This window comes from Malaclemys terrapin, chromosome 2, assembly GCF_027887155.1.
Source record: "Malaclemys terrapin pileata isolate rMalTer1 chromosome 2, rMalTer1.hap1, whole genome shotgun sequence".
Classification (NCBI taxonomy): Eukaryota; Metazoa; Chordata; order Testudines; family Emydidae; genus Malaclemys; species Malaclemys terrapin.
Genome location: NC_071506.1, coordinates 200,770,324 through 200,788,317, shown reverse-complemented (window position 1 = coordinate 200,788,317; position 17,994 = coordinate 200,770,324). Strand labels below are relative to the sequence as shown.

General features: G+C 42.2%; 1 protein-coding gene across 3 annotated transcripts in view; it reads right to left on the bottom strand.

Annotated features, from left to right (window-relative positions):
- Nucleotides 1-1,217: 1,217 nt before the first annotated feature.
- The window catches only part of PDE1C (phosphodiesterase 1C), a 430,287-nt gene continuing 413,510 nt past the window's right edge, over nt 1,218-17,994 (bottom strand). For all 3 annotated transcript variants that reach the window (XM_054019358.1, XM_054019359.1, XM_054019360.1), the window contains 2 exons: nt 17,104-17,169; nt 1,218-3,084 (listed from right to left, as the gene is read on the bottom strand). In XM_054019358.1, the coding sequence (XP_053875333.1) occupies nt 2,915-3,084; nt 17,104-17,169 (236 nt within the window). In that variant the 3' untranslated portion in view covers nt 1,218-2,914. The remainder of the gene's footprint in view (nt 3,085-17,103; nt 17,170-17,994) is intronic.

Genomic DNA, 17,994 nt, shown 5'->3' with positions numbered 1-17,994 from the left:
CCAATGTCCCACTTCCTTCTTCTTTACTTCAGGCTTCCTGTGGTTGCCAGCCTCCTGGCTTTATAGAAGCCCTGCCTGTTCCCTCACAGGTGAGCTTTATTTCAATTAGAAGCCTCCCCACAGCCTAAATCTCCCCCACTTTGCAGCTTAATTGGCTGATTGGGCCCACCTGGCCTAATTCAACTCTCTCAGGACCAGTGTGGTGGAGCACATCCCATCACAGGTCCAGAGAGGGAGGCCAGCAGAGCTTGAAAAGAGGATGGTGCTCGCTGGGGAATGGCCTGGATAGGTGGAAGATGATGCACTAATTCAGCACATCCCCTTAGCAGCCTACAAAAGCTGGGCTCCTATAGAGCGCCCAATGGATTTTAAAGCAGTCCCCATCTGCCATAAATGCCAAGGGAGGTCAGGCAGCGTCAGTCCAATATGCTTTCTCTTCAGGGAAATTCCCTTTCATCAGAAGGAGCCAGGCTGGTGCAGGAAATGTCTTGTGATAGGATGGTGGATTTGGACTTGGTAGAACCAAATTCAATTCTTGGTTTTCCCATATACTTTCTGTGTGACCTCAGGCAGATCATTTAGTTTCCCTGTGCCTAATTCCCCATCCATAAGAATGAGATGACAATACTTCTCTACATTGCAGGAGGAGGATACATTAAGAGGCTACATACATTTTGTCTGTGATGGGCTCAGACTCTATAGCAGGGGTCGGCAACCTTTCAGAAGTGGTGTGCCGAGTCTTCATTCATTCTCTCTAATTTAAGGTTTCACGTGCCAGTAATACATTTTTAACGTTCTTAGAAGGTCTCTTTCTATTAGTCTATAATATATAACTAAACTATTGTTGTATGTAAAGTAAATAAGGTTTTTAAAATGTTTAAGAAGCTTCATTTAAAATTAAACAAAATGCAGAGCCCTCCGGACCAGTGGCCAGGACCCAGGCAGTGTGAGTGCTACTGAAAATCAGCTCACGTGCCACCTTTGGCACCCAGGCCATAGGTTGCCTACCCCTGCTCTATAGTGACACAATGTAAATAATAAAATGGAAGTGCAAGTTAAACTGAACCCAGGGGAACAGGAAAGTGTATCTGGCCCAGTAAGTCTAAACTGGTGTCATCTGAATGCCAAGGGTGTAGACAGGTAGGGGAAAAGGTCTAAGATAAAGTGTGGTAAGTCAAGGGCTGTTTGAGAGAAGGAAATGACACAGACACAGAAAACTCATTTGGAATAATAATATTTTGCATTTCTATACAACCCAGTCAGGTAAAACATTTCAGGGCACTTTACAAGCAATATGTAGTGAAAATATCTGCTCTTCATCAGGCCGAGAATTCCCAGATATAAATCAGGTTTTCAACATTTTAGTAACAGATGACTTCAAAGTATATACCACATTTCACTGCATTTACGTTGCTGGGGAGCACAGTAACCGAAGACTCTATAGTGATAAGAATTCTGATAGTATTTGAGGAAAACAGAACATAGAAACCAAATGCATAGAGAGAAGACAGCCAATAGGATGGAGTTAATTGACAGGCAGTGACATCAGTTGTGCAGCTGATGTGCTACTTAAGAGGAAGACAATAATGTAATTGCAAGTAGGAGCAATATGCTGAGGTCGCCTATTTTGCTCAGTGTCAGCAGCCATCTGTGAAATGCTACAGGACCTAGGCTAGTGCGCAAAGAACGGCAAGGTAATCTCTAATGAAGAATTGCAGTGCCTATAACATTATCCAGCAATTTTCCCCACAATACTTAGCCCTTATTGTGCTATCTATGTGGCACCACAATGTTATGCACATCAAATGTAGCCGTTCTGATGTCAGGCAGACTTACACATCTGTAGCCTATAGCCAAATAGGACAAGAGGCAGGATGGGTAACTCTGCTATTACACCTGTGGGACCAAAGAGACATGTCACCTTGTGATGTTGACCCTGGAACTTCACTACTTCATGTATTATTGAAATGGGGATAATCAGTGGGGATAATGTCACAGCTCCAACCAATTAGTTTTCACTACCTAACATCATTTGTAGCAATGCCTTTTAGAGACATCATTTCCAGGAATGAAAACTCTTAGAGAACTAAAGATGAATATGGTCCTGTTTAGTGCTCTTTACGGAGAGACTGAAGTTGAGTACATATGTGATGAGACTGCGACCCTCTCCTATTCCTACCACTTTGCTTCTGTATTAGGTATTTGTTCTACCCAGCTTCTCTAAATCTAGGGGTTCCTTCCTACATACAAAGCTTTGGAGGAGTGTGGCCTCATAGACTTGGATTCCATTCTCCATATTGATCAATGGGCCAAAAGCCAGAAACATCTATTAGTAGCTGAACAAAGCTAAATAAGCCTCATGCATTTTAATGTGATGTTATGCTTTCTTTTTTTCCCCTCATCTGTGAAATTAGCGGGGAGGTGTTCATCTCCCATTCCTTGTACTTATTTCTCAATCCCTATTGTAGTATAATTGTCAGGCGTCTTATTCATAATACGATCAGTTTAAAGCTAGGCTAGGCAGGACCTCACACATGATAGTGGGTTCAATGCAGAAATTACTGGGGGAAGTTCTATATGCCCTGTGTTATCCAGAAGATCAGACTAGATGGTCTTAAAATCTCAGAATCTATACCATTCTTAATTTGATAGTAACTCTATGTAAGCAGATTTACTTTTGACAATTTAAAGTAACAGCCCAATATTTTAGCCCTAAATGTGAGAATATTCCAGCAATAAGGAACACTATTGAGAATGGTTCTACTGGAAGATTCCATGGAATTATTTGGCTAAATCATATACTTGCTTGCATCTTGGATTACTCCCCACTTGGTGCAGAATTAAAATGATCCATGATTATTACACAATGTCCTTCATCAGCTTGCAAAGAGCAGTGTGAACTTCCTTTCTTCTTCTATTTCCTGTTCCAGTTCTGAGAAATATGTTGAATCTTTTTCATCCTGCCCCTCTGGTCGAGCAGCTTGTATCTCACCAGATGTTCCTCGGATTTCTTGTGAAAGGGTGGGAAGTGAGTTCCTGAGTGGTAACTGGGTCTCTTGAAATGGCGCAGTTGAGGTTTGATAGCTAGAGGTTATAAAACAAAAAAAAAAAGGTCACTCATTCACAAAGCTACTATCAGATTGGTGGAGAACAACCCATGGATTTTGTTGTATCCCAGTTCACCCCAACCAATATGTCTGTCTGTATAGAAGAAAGAGAAAACATATTGTCCAATTAGTGAAAGGGGGCCTAAATGTAAAGTTCAAGTCTGTATTTACCTTCCTATATAGGTATCTGAGCACCAGGTTTCGTTTCTAAATATATAATAATTACTGTATCACTGAATCAAAGATGTGTTTGAGGCTCTATGCTTGGATTCAGATCCAAACTTCCCCAGAATTCAGGGATGGTTGGATCTGGGATTTTTGGTCTGACTCATTCATGAGATAGTGGTCAGCTGTGAAATTCATGCATGGATCCATACCTGGCTCTGAATCTTCTAAACTTTTAAATTGTAGGAGTTTGAATGCTTTGGGTCCATTTTTACACACCTAACACCAAGAATGAAGTATGAGATAACTAAACCCAAATGACACCCATAGCTGGTTATCAAAGGTAAATGAAGTGATCAGTGAAATAGTAGCATCAGATGAATATTCTATGGAGAATGTATTACTTCTAGCATCAAAGAAGCTAAAGAGATGCCCAAATGTGAACTACTTAACATTAATTTCTGATGCACACTTCGCTCTCTCATGTTAATAAATCTCAGGAGTAATAAAATGTACCATAAAATGTTCTAGTAAACCAAGTACTTCTTTTATTCCATCTCCAATAATAAATATTCTGATTCTTTCCTGTTTTCAAGGAGACTGTCATTCAGGCAAGTAGAATTAAAGTCTGCAGTGTGTCCGCTAGGTGATTTACTGCTCATCACGGGGCATTCACTCTTCATATTCATTCTGTTTTCATTACTCAGCATGGACTTGGCCAAACTGTTGTTGGATTTCCCACTGCTCAGCATGGAGAAAAGTTTATTGCTAAATGGAATTGTACCAGGGTCACTGCCAATGGTGATGAGCTGGCTGATAAGTATATGGGGTATATCCAGAATACTGACAGACCATTTTTCATCTTAATTCAATAGCTGAGTAAAGGGAACACAATTCATTCAATTTCCTTAATCATTATTGACTCCCACTATGAGTATGCGGGGGTGGGGGGAGGTTATGTCAGAAGACTGGGAGTTAGGACCACTTACCCTTTCTGTGCTTTAGTTCCCCCATCTGTAAAATAGGGATAATGATAACTACTTAACTCAGAGCTTTTGAGAGGCTTAAATAATTATTGTTTGTAAAGGTGATTAGATGAATGATGCTATATGAGTAGCATTATTGTTGTCTAGGCTTCATGCTTGTGAGACGTGATCTTATAGTTTTGGGGGGAATATAGGAAGTATCTCTAAGACAATATTACATGGCACATTGTTTCTGGTTTGGGATGCACATTCATTATTAATGAAAGGGACTTTGTGAAAGCCAGTGCTGCTGTTTTGAAGCCCCCTGCTGGACTGCATGCATGTGCATTATATACACTGTGGAGTGGAGAAAATGTGCTACATGGAACCTTCATCTGACCAAAAAAAAAAAAAAAGTCACGGTGTTAAATAAAAAGCTAAGAATAGTGCAAAGAATCAGGGTGAAAACAACATTTATTTGATTCTGATTTTACTTTGTCATTTTTCTGAGCAGGGTAGGGTTCCATCTGTCCAGAAAGCAGAACTGCCACTGACAAAACTTCCATGCTGGGGAGAGGATATGGCCAGAATACACTGTGAGGGCCATAGTCAACTGAGCATAGAGTAGAGCAGCCCTATGTCTGCTCTAAAGTATGCTGATAGTCACACTAGCCCCTGGATGGCCCAGGGAACAAGGAGTTGAAAATGGATTGCCTCACCCTCAGCTGCATTGTCTGGACGATGGGCACAGATAAGAATTGAAATCCTAATGTACATCTGCAGAGGGTGCATCATCGCAATACGTGAAAACAAATGCAGAGGAAGTGAGGAAGACTAAACAAAAATTACTCCAGTTGACCAAGAGCCAATGGAAATAGAGAGTGTTACGATTTCTTGTGTTCTCAGCTGATGTCTGTGGCTATGACTGTAATAACTGAACAGATCAAATCTATGCACCACTGAGATGAAAGCAATTCTGGGGCCATATTTATAAAAATAAATCCTGAGGCCTAGTGAATAAAACTTGACTCTGATTATAAATTCTCCCCATTACTGATACAGACAAAAAACAAGAACGTCATTCCCTGAGCCTGTAAAATATTGTGTGTTTTTGAGCCCTGCATTGCTACTCTAGGGTCATGTAACTACTCACAACGGGTATTCAATGAAGCTGAAAAAGTACAGAAGAAGGACGGCACAGAGAGATTAAGGTCATACAAGAAGTCATGAGCAGAGCTGGGTATCAAACTTAGACATGCAGCATCTCAGTTGACTGCTTTAACCATAAGGCCAACCTTCCTCTCTCTTGTTAGCTGAGAGCTCACATGTACAAACATAAATAGCAATGACTCAAAGCAATAGCTGCAGGAAACAGTTTGTGAACAATCTCTAAATCTAGATGGTTTTGCACAAACCATTTCTTGAATAATTTTGAAAAACAACTTTGTGGGGGCCTGCTTGCAGATAATTCCAAACAAAAAGGAACTAAATTTATCAAATTGTTTGCTGTGACCAGTTTGCCCAGATCTAATATGCAAGTTCTATTTTCAGCATCATAGACAGGAACTGAGATAAGTCACCGCCTTTTACCTGGTTTTCTGTTGGAATAGGGCTAAGAGTTCTGATGCTTATCTATGTTCTCAAACCAGCGGCAAGAGTAGTGTATTGTGCAACTTTTCACCTACTTGCTTCTAAGTTTTTGGTACAAACCTGAACCTAGGTTCGCCTAAGAGTGACTGAGTTTTGAGCAAACCTTGGGTACAGACTTTAGGGATACCTGGACAGTGTCTCAGGCAAATTTATAGTAAACCAGGGTTAGGTTGGAAACCCATGTGAAATGGGATCACACAAATACAGAATTCATAAAAAACATGATTGCAAACTCATGTGACTCAAATAAATGGAAAAAAAAAAACAAAAAATGTAGTTCATCTAAGCTACCTCCTGCCAAACCCACTCAACTTCAGATAGTTCTAGGAAAGAGGAATAGACTGAGACCCAAACTCTAGCAGAAGATAGAGTGGGGAGATCACAAGATACTTATAAAAACCACTCCTTATGAGTATCAATCATATCTAACCCTGTGCTATATATGAGAGATACAGGAAGGGTGATGTACAAACCTTGAGTCTGGTGTTTGCCATAATTATTTCATTCATAAGTGAATCAACAAAACTGAGGAGAGTCTATTACTGCCACAAGTGCAGACTTTGGGCCTAAGCCTGAGAAGTACTGAGCACCCATTACTCTCAGTGACGTGCCTCTTGCAGGATCACCTCCTTACCCAGCTAGAAGATTTGACTTTGGGAAAATTCCTATCAAAGCAATATATATATAAAAATCTGCATATTTCCCAGAATGCTAAATGGTAAAATCTTTGCTGAAATGTTATGGAAGTGACGAGAGTGCCTATATTTTAAAATCTGATATTCAGAGAAATGTATAAGCATGGGGGAGGTGGAAAGGGGCAGGGAAATCTGACTCGCCATGAACTGAAAAGGTTTACCTCAACTGTGATATGTCATCTTGCCACATTAGCATATTATCATGTGAACTGGAGATTCAAACCAGGACAAGTGCATGATTCACACACTTATTTTATGTAACCCCTTGTAGGCTGTTTATTGAGATGCATGATATATGATATAAAACAGTACAGAATGAACCAGCCAGAAATAATACACAGAGGAAAAAAAAAATCTGACACAAGAATAAAACCAATAGACATCAAGCAAACCTCCCTGTTCTCAGAGAAATTAACTCTAAATAGAATGTAGAAGGTCAACAGATACAAATCATGTTGAGGGCAAAAAGTTGACAAAAATAGGCCTACTGAAATAAACAAGAATTGCCCAGTTTCCTAAAGACAGCCAGTGAGAGAATCCAGTGGTGAGCCTCTTGAAGCGATTTCCACAACTAAAAACTCTTGACTGGGAAAGACTTCTCCTCCCAGCCTGCTTCGTATTGAATCGGGGAACTTAGGGCCAGATCCAAAGCCCCTTAACGACAGTGGGAGTCTTCCCATTGAATTGAATGGCCATTGCATCAGATGCTCAGAGCAACCCAGCTCTGACACCAGTTAGTAACCAACAAGCAAGGGCATACAATAAGAGGCATTCATTCAAGTACATAGGGCCTAGTTTATAAAGGGATCTATACAGTAACGCCTGATCCTGTGATGTACTGAGCACTTTCATGTCCCACTGAATTGAGGGCTCTTTCCACCATGCACAAGGAGGCCCTTAAATTGTATTGCATGGTGTACTGGCAGCCAGTGTAGATGGCAGAAGGAAGTGTGTAAGCCAGCCAACTCCTATTATAAAGAACAAGGCAGAAGCTGCATTCCACATTGGAGTTTTTGCCTCAGCTTCAAAGGAGGCCTAATGAGAAGCACACAACAGTGGCTTTATCTGGATAAGGCGTAATGGATGACCATGGTGAGCAAAACAGGGAGAGTCTCCAGCTAAGGCAGAGAGGGCAATCACACATCTTGATCCTTTTCCTGACATGGGCCTGTGAGCAAAAAGAGCAGGTAAGGTTTCCCCCCCACAAGCGCTAATGGCATTTTCTACTCCTTAACTAAACAGTCATGCACAAACTGGCAACAAGCTCTTCAGAACACTTCCCCTTTTCCACAAACATGACTTCACTCCTGCCTGGTTGAGCTTTACCCACCTGAGTGTCATCTAAATAAAAGTGAAGGAATTTCTAAATACTCTGCATGCCCGTTTGATAAAGTGCAGTTTTGATAGTGAATGTTTTGTAAGCCCTGATGTGATCAAGGGTCAAGTACACAGGATTAGATTCGGTCCTCGGTATGTGTGTGTAACTCTTATTGGCATTCAACAAGACAAAACAATCGTGCATTGATGGTAATTGTGTGAAGCGAACGTGATGATTTAAAATAGCACAATAGACCTGGGAAATGAGTCCTTATAGAAAACAATATAGTCAACACCAGGTGCTCAGAGCCAGTGTTTTAGGTTTGATATGTCAGGAAGCAGTTAAAATTCAGCCAGCAGAAAAGACAGAAACTGCTGAGAATCAAGGACATAGTTTCTGTCAATACATGATAACTTAGTTCAGCTTATCAGTAAGAAAGAACAAAGCTTGTGCCCATGGAAAGAAACAGTTCAGCGAGGAAAACAGGATTGGGCCCAGACAAGCAAGCAGGAATATTTCAGTAGCACAAATGGCACTGACAATTGTAAACAATTGATAAGCTTATATGGTCAATGCCCGCCCAGTAACTTAGTTCTTAGAACAAAATAAACCTTCCCTTCACAGCCCACTGGATATCTGTAAGCACTCATCCCCACCCCACCTCACCTCACCTCTTTCCCCCACAAGGTAGTCATAAATGTTGGATGCAATTAGGATGACCTCTATATGTATGTAATGTTCTTATTTTTATCTTTGTTCAGGGTTCTCTCTTAACTTGTAACTATGTCTGTCTCTATATGTACAAATAAATGCAAGTGAATTAATAAGAAAATTTATATAACTGGCCATGGTGGCATCATGTTTTTGAAGCTGCTTGTCAGTCTTCTCAGTACCGTAAATAAAGCCCCCTTCAGTATTATCTGTGCTTGCCTGATTCTTGGAAAAAAGAATCTTCTTGCCTAACAGATATAAGAACAGAATACAACAGTTTCATTAAAGAATTCACTACTAGATAATTGATCATGATGGACATTCTGCATCTCAGCTTGAAATCTAGAAATGCAATACTGATACCAAGATGAATTGTTGTACATCATGATGGTCTAAATCTGCATAGCTCTATTGCCTTCCTCGAAACTACACTGATTTACACCAGCTTAGGAACTGGCTTGCTTCAAAGAAAAGGACGCTATTACTAACAGCATGGTAATAAAGTTAGATGTAGTCACTTGTAATACTTCAAAATACTATTATAATAACAAAAGCTCCTGAAAATGTTTGAAAATGAGCTGTTAGTGTTACAGAGTAATCCAGTCCCATCAAGAAAAAAAATCTTAGCTTCCAGTGGGACTGTTACAATGACTTGGAGCAAATGTAACTGATCAACTGGGTGTTGAAAGGTTGTATTCATTTTAAAAGATTAAATGAACATAAAGCCACTGGTGCAGCAGCGGACTCATTAGCCCACATTTACTACAGGAATTTCTGTTGTAACAGCAGTTTGGATTTCCACAGAAATACAGCAGGATCTTAAAGATCTGATTTCAGAGATGCTCAAAAATCTGAAATTGAAATTAGTGGTTCAGAGTCCCTGAAAATCAGACTTTTAATGTACTTAGTGTAAAATAATAATAATAATAATAATCCTCTTTTGCAAGACATGCATCCTCCCACAGGCAGAATCCTCCACACAGTTCAGCTTTGGAAAGTACATGGAAAGACACTGAGTTATCGCACTTCCATTCTGATGCACTTTCTCTTTTTATTGTCGTTATTTATAATGAGGCAAATGCAGCCCAACATCTCTGCTGACATGGAGGTTCCCTGGCAGTGGAACTAGTGTGGTTCCCCTCTGGGGACAGGGTGAGACTAGAATTATAAGATGCCCAGCTCCAGGAGGGCACCATACACAACAGTGGAAAGGAGGCACATGGGCTGGAGAAGGAGTGAGAACCTGAAGCTGCATGGCTCCTTACCTTGCGATGGGGTACACTGGTGTCACAGGGGGCCTTGGGGCTGACATAGCACTTCCCGCAGCTCCCATTGGCTGGGAACAGTGAACCGCAACCAAAGGGAGCTGAGGGGCTCCATGCCTGCAGACACTTCAAGTAAACAAAACGTCCCAACCCACCAGCGGCTTATCCTGACAGGCCAGGAGCCAAAGTTTTCCAACCCCTAAAATATAGGGTCAGTTTATGAAAGGGTCATACAGTTTTTGCTATTTTTACCTATCCATTTTGGGGGGTCAGCTTATAAACGAACGGGCTAATGAACGAGTATATACGGCATACACTTCCAGCATCCAGGAATCCCTCAGTGGAGGAGAAGCCAGTCGCCATGTTTATGTGATGGCTTTCATCTTCAACTGCAATGCAGAATAGGCAAACAGAGCTCTAGTAACTGGGCTTTATGAAGACTGCAAGAATCTCACCTTCTGTGAGCAGTATAAGGTTATATAATTTCAAAGGTACATGAAATGAACTAAATCAGGGGTCGGCAACCTATGGCACATGTGCCAAAGACGGCACGTGAGCCGATTTTTAATGGCACACTGCTGCCTGCCGGGGTCCCGGCCGCCGGCAGCAGGCTGAGTGGGGCTGCTGGCTGGGACCCCGGCAGGCAGCAGCATGCCATTAAAAATCCTTCCCGGCCCGGCCCGCTCTTCTTCGCCCCTCCTACTGGCATTTGCACATGCTTTCCTGACCTCCGTCACTTCCGGCAGGAGTTTGTGTTTCTGGGTTAGCGTGTCCATACTGCTACCTCGTGTCCACGGAGTCTGAGCGGCCCCAGAAGCAGCCCCGCCGGCAGGGGCAGGAAGAGGGACCCGGCCCCACAGGAGTTGCAGTGCCCGCGAGGTCTGTAAATGGGGAGGGGTCCTGGGTCCCAGCTGAGTTGTGTGCCCACCCCGAGCACAGCCAGCCCACTCCCTGGACTCAGGCAGGCTGCCCCGGGGTTGGATAGGGTTACCATATGTCCAGTTTTTCCCGGACATGTCCGGCTTTTCGGCAATCAAACCCCCGTCTGGGGGGAATTGCCAAAAAGCCGAATATGTCCGGGAAAATGCTGGCCGGGCACGTCCCTTCCCGTGGCTGCTCGGCTCCTCCCCTGACTCTTCGGCTCTGTTTAAGAGCCGAGCTGCCCGAGCGCTATGGGCTTCAGGCAGCCCCCTTGCCTCCGGACCCCAGCCGCCGGCCGGGCACTTCCCCTTGCCAGCTGGGGTCCCGGCCGCCGATCCCACTCCCTGCGGCGTAAGATCAGCATTTTAATTTAATTTTAAATGAATCTTCTTAAACATTTTGAAAACCTTGTTTACTTTACATACGACAATAGTTTAGTTATATAATATAGACAGAGAGAGCGACCTTCTAAAAAACGTTAAAATGTATTATTGGCACGCGAAACTTTAAATTAGAGTGAATAAATGAAGACTCCGCACACCACTTCTGAAAGGTTGCCGACCCCTGAACTAAACACAGATTATGTTCCATAAGGAAAATCCTTCATTAGCCCATTTTTATGGATGACTACTTGGGCAAGTTACAGATGCCGTCATTTTCTAAGCTGGTATTTAGCTGTTAAATGAAGTGAGAAGCATTCAGCAGCTTTTCTCTTACTTTCTCTTCTTTTGCCACTGAAGGGGTCACACGCAGTGATTAAGAGTAGCACCTCATGGACAGTGGAGGAGGAGAATCAAGATTGAAACGCTCAAGAAATGTTCTGTGCTAGGGCAGGGGAGAGGAATTAGTCTCCAAGTAGTTTTAAAAACATCTCTGTGTTTGTACAAAATTCAGTGGCCCCAGTTGTCTCCTTCAGTAGAAAAACTCACAGGAGGGAAAAGAGAAAAACAGTACCTTCCAAAACAGCATGAGGACCTCGTTGCTGTGGGGTCACCAGTTCATCTAGGATTCAAACTGCTGTAGGCCTCAGTTGCTGGACATGAGAGTCCTCTGTCCTGGTAAAGTATACAGCTCACTGGCTAATGTGTTATGTTGCTCTCTGTGCTCAATCATGTGCTATCGGCTTGAAAGCCTGGCTCTTTAGCTCATGCTATGGTGACAGAGGCTTTCAGCTCTGGAGGTCACCAGTTCAACCACTGGTGCATTAGCCAGGATGGTAGACATCACATATGTACTCCCCCTACTACCAACATGTTCCCACACAGGGTGTATACACCCTTGGCCATATCCCAAAACATACCATTTGAAGTGCTGGGCAGTACTAGCTGCTACCACATCTTTCTGCATTCAACAAAGGGGTTGTGGCTGCCAGCTGAGCAGAGGAGCTTGTGGGGAATGGTTCTTGAGTCTTTTCCTCTCCTCAGAGCAGTAGCCACAATTTGGCCCACTAGTTGTAAAGTGGAAATTGGCAAAACTGGTTGTAAAATATGTTTTGTTTCCAAGCTTCTGAAAGTGTGTAACAGCAATGAACCCAAGAAATATAACTGGCAATTTATGAACCGTATCTCTTTCTTTCCCTTGTGTGCCTATCTATCCAGCCATCCATTTCTAAGCCTCTTATAAACTATGGGACGAAGGCCCAGATTTTTACAATTATTTAGTAGCTGCAATGCTCAACTGACTTAGGAACCTACATTTCTTTTTGAAAAGACCTAAGCCTAAATACCTCTACAAATCTGGGCCTGGGCACCAAAAGTTATAGCTAAGTTACAAAATCAAAAAACCCCAAAGCACAAAACTTCATTTCCTCTTCAGTGCAGGAAAACTGGGGGAAAAATAACATTAAATCATTCTTCCTACTGGAAAGTTACACAGAATAATCACCAACCTGTGCTCCTACCTTTACCCTGAAGGTGAGTTCTGTAACACATCAAATGCTTAACGGAGTTTTCTCCATCTCTATAGCAACATGAATTCATCAAAGAGTCAATTAACAATGATTTTCATCTGTCTAGGTTTTGCCTCTATCATAACAAAGATATTTTTAAAATCTACAGTCCTGGAGAAGATGTGAAATATCTGAAAGTATGTTTGGGAAGGATCGTAGGGAGGAGGGGGAAAGAGTCAATCTTAAAATGGCTATTCAGTACCCAGTGTGCGTCACAAAAGAGCCTATAGTTCTGGCCACAAAGCAGAAGAAATGTCCCTTTGGCAAAGGGATGTTGTACTCAAATAACAGATGCCTAATTATTATCATTATTATGCTGCTGCTATATACAGCACTATATGCAGGGTTAGATATTCTTAACCTCTCCTGGGAAACTCACAAACTAAGTTACATCAATAGAAATGAAAATACAACCTTTGGGGTCTACCAGTGGACTTGTGCTACCTGTCTATTTAAATTGTAAGTTCCCTAGGGCATGAACAATATCATTCTCTGTGCATAGAACAGATGTGTGCACACCGATGCTGTGACGGGGCGCCTGCCCCACACTGGCCCTCAGAAGGTTAAAACCAGCATAGAGAGGCTGAGCATCAGGCAGCCAAAGGAGTGGCTGTAGGGGAACAGCCAATTAGGGCCCCGCCAGCTCATATAAAAGGAAGCTGCAGACCAGAGCCACTTGGTCTGCTGCAGGGAGCCTGAGGGAGAAGACTGAGGGCTACAGCGAGACCAGCACCTGGGGAAGGGCAGGTGCTAGCTGGGAGCTAGGGAGAGCTCCTGACAGGCTGCCAGGACTTATGGGCTCGAGGCCCTGGGAAGAGGGCAAAGTAGCTGGAGCCAGAGGCAGGAGCAGAAGGCACTGAGGCTGTGGGGAAGTGGCCCAGGGACTAGAGACAGTCAGCTGGAAGGAAGAGGCAGCAGGAAGCTGCTGTTTGCAGGGTCCCTGGGCCTGCCCCCCACCCCCCACTAGACTTTGAAGGTGTGGCCTGGCTGTGGACTGCCAAGCCACTGTGAGGAGTGTCTGGACTCTTATTGGAGGAGTCTCCCAGAAGGGGGAGAACCTGATTGTGACACGCCCGGATGGCTGTGCCACGAAGCAGATGCCGAGAGAAAGGAGCTCAAATGGGTCTGCAGGTGGAGAAGAGGATGGGAGAGCTACCACCACCTGAAGGCGCGCCCTCTGGGACTGAGCTAATTCCCAAAATGCCCAGCAGGAGGTGCTAGTGCATTGGTGAAACTCTACTCCTACTGAAGTCAATGAAAGATTTGTCATTGACTTCACTGGGAACAGAAATAGGTCAGCTCTGAGCATTACTCACAACCACACCCTTCAAGTTCAATTCACATGCATCCTGCCACAGAGGCGATGCATATACTGTGCTCTCTCATGGAGACTTTACATTTGTTCTTTCTTGCTTTGCTGTTTTCCCTTAATCTGCAATAAAATCATTTGAAATGAAATTGGACAGTTGCTCTTTGTGTATGGAAAAAAATAAAGAAAAGTAGTGATGGTGAGAACTGTACAATGACAAATAGCTCTGAGAAAGTGAGCTATTTCCTGGTTAAATAGAACAAACAACAAAATGAAAGTTCTCCAGTAGAGAACATGATGCATGTAGGTGAAGATGGGGGTGTCCCCTCCTGCTTCTTAATGGAGCACAGCTGTCTCCAACAAAGAGCAGATGCCTATAAACTTAATAGTGCAGTACACAAATAGCTAATCAGAATTGTTACAAAGCTATATGCCCCACAGGGCTACATAAATATTACACTTAACTTTTCCCATCAATATATCACAAGTTTGTGGGTATGAATAACTGATTCATGCCCTGTTCCAAACTATAAACATTTCTATGTGAACTCTACAATGGCGTGTACAAGTACAATGGTACATTATGATACAGGCACATTCCGAAAATCTATTAAGTCAATGCCAAAACATACACTGATGTGGGAAAGTTTTAATAAAGAGAGAGAAAACACAGCCAGTTATTTATTTAAGTGCCACTCAGAAGCCTTCTTTGTACAATCCATTATGAGATGGTTAACAATACACAATGTGACAGAGCAAAGACCGAATAGTCACCAGGTTTACATTGTATGGATCAGCTAAACTACAGTAAGACAGGCTGCAGTGTTCTCCTGCTGCACGGTACATAGATAGAACCCTCGCTGCCCTCACTCCTAAAGGGCGATGTTCAGGATTGCTGGTGTTCAAGTCAGGTGACCTAACAATAGTTAAAAACAATGGAAATGTTAATTGGTCAGTACACTCAAAGTAACAGCCTGAAAATCTGCTCCGTTAGCACTGCGGGGAATGGACAGCTGCTGCAATACACACATTTTTGCTGCTCTGTATACTAACCTTATGGATCAACAGTATAAGACAAATACAGCAGTATGTGCTATACTAGAGGTATATTAACATATTCCCTCAGCATTTATGTATTTGAATTCTACCACTTCAGTTTAATATAGCTCTTTTCATAGCTCTCAAAGCCTTAACCTTGAGTAAGCATTATTATCCCCCATTGTATGGAGGGGGAAACTGAGGCACAGAGCAGTGAAGTGACTTGCCCAAGGTCACCCAGAGAGTTGATAGCAGAGAAGGGAAGAGAACTTATATCTTGTGTAACACTCTCCAGAGCCTGATCCTCTGCACTGTGCTCCCTCCTCTTTTTAACTACCCTGTTGTAATTACCTACATTCTGAGAGCAAATATCATGTGCAAGTAGGCAAGCAATACCTATTATGTGCAAGTGCTCACTAGCTTATTACAGCAACAAAAATGTCATGGACAACAGGGATGAAAAGCAGTCTGTAAATATTGCTTGTTAAAACAAGTGTATTATCAGGGGAATAGTGCAAGAGTGCAAACAACATATTAAAAGCAATCTCTGCTGTCCATAAATGTTTAACTTATACATTAACCACCCTTTAAAAAAAATTACATGCCTTTCCAAAAAATGTCTCCAAATATCGGAGCTAGTAGGTTTTTATTATGATAGTAATCTTCAAGGCAGTCCTATCCAAAGTCATCTGAAACAGGAGCACACATATAACAACGTCAATATAAATGTACACACATTTTAAAAAAAATATAGCACCCAGGGCAAGGGTGTTAAAGAAATGGGAACAGGCAAAATCTACAGCTAATGCTACAATACCTATTAACTACTTCAGCCAATAACGAGGCATTCAATACATTAAGAGAATGATTGTATGGTGTTTACTGTACTGTACCTTCTATTTAGGAATCGCTTCAGGCAACGTTCGTAACAAAGGTCTTCAGAGAAGTGATGTGACCAGTTTCTTATGTTTTACTTTCAGTGATGGTCCATATTTATTAGAGGACAAAGTTGTGCATGAGGCTTCAAAGAGAATGCTGCTTCATCTGAGAAAATTAACATTTTCAAGTATCTCTCCATTGTTTTACTGAGTTACAGCCAGTGATCTGTACAGATTACACTGGGTTGTACCTTGAAGAAAATTCTGCTGACTGTGCTGTTATTTTGACGTGAAATTATCTCATGCCACGGCTAGCAAGAAGATGTCAGTCACACAGTGAAGTGCTATTGCATATTGATGTCCATATGCAGAGCTGTATTGTACCTTGAATACCTGCATTTATATCCCAGGTAGTCCTCAAAAAATGAATGTAGTCACTAATTCTTCAATGCCTTTCCAAATCAGAAGTGAACTGCTTTCCTTGGGTTCTCTCTCTTTTTTTTTTTTTTTTAGCCACACTCCAGGTGATTCAATATGAGCTTACCTGTGCTCTCATCCAATGTCGTCCAAAGGTGTATGTCCTTACTACCTCTCCATGCTGAGTCATTCTGAGTCACCATTTCATATTGCTTTCCCTTATTGCCCTCCCTCCTTCTGAGTGAAATTGTGTGAGACAATGGGATAAAGATAAAGAGATAAAGGGCCTCTGGAGGATGGTATCGCTGATATACCAAAGACAGCAGGGACTTGGAGGGAGAGAGAACTGAAAAACAGCTGCCCTGTGATTCACCGAACAAACATATTACTTCTCTTCTACTCCTCTATGTGGGTGACTAGAACGAAGCCCATTTTTCTTACCACATTCAGCAGACTAAAATAATTTGCACACAGCAATCCACAAAACATAAGCTTTTTTTTTTTTTTTTTTTTTTTTTTTTTTTTTAAGTTAACACAGGGTCCATCCAATTGAAATCTCAAAACAGGAGTGAATTTTTGAGTTAACTGTGACCTTGGTAGGTAGGACTTAATTCTTGGAGGAATTACTGTTTGAAAAGATTAAAAACCCTCCTGATTGCCTATTTGTGTGGCTGTACATGATACAAACACATTCTGGCATGGAGGTACCTACTGACCTGGCAACGTAAGGCGGCTTGTCGTGGAACCTGAGCCTGGTGCCTCATTTGAATGTCGCTTTGAACCTTTAAAAAGAAAGAATTGTCTCAGAAGTGACGGTGAGCTGCAGGCCTGCCTCTGTGCAAATGCTTTTTATACTATCACTGCCACTCGATAGTGTCAGCTTCTTTCTGTCATGTCTTCTCAACTTGTCCTTAGCAGTGTTAGTAACGTGGGTGGAGCTAACTTCCTTACAAAACCAGGCTACTTTTCTCTGTTTGAGCAGCCTTCTTTGTCCCTTTTGATTTTAGAGGAGCCAACATCGAATACCTCTTCACTTGCTTCTATTCAACTTTTTTGGCAGAACATAGGGAGAGTGATAAATGATTTTGTTGGTGGCATTTTCCTCCATATTTTGACCTGTTTTTGAATATTAATTCCATTATACATTTATTCCAAAGAAGGGAATCTAAAATATTGCAAGTGGAGATCAGACCCCAGATCACCAGATCCAAACACCTGGCAGCTTTGTATTTGGATCTGAAGTTCACAGCTGGCCTCTATAATGGGTCAGCCAAAGCCCTGGATCACAACAGCTACCAAAACTTGTGGGCTGGTTTCCTCTCTACCTGAAGGAGTTTAGGCAAAGTGCTGAGAGGCTGACAAAAGCAATGAACTACCAGAATTTAAGAATATCAATTGACACCTATTGTGCCCTTATGAAAATCAATAAGAATGACCATGTGCTTTAGAGACATGTTGACCTTATTAAAAATAAGAAGAGAAAAGCCCCACAACCTCTTAGTGGACAGTCATGAACTATATATCCCCCATTAAGGAGAAATGGCTGAAGTCTCTCTCCAACACTGATGATCATGAGTCTCATTTTATTAAAAAGAGAAAGGCTGACA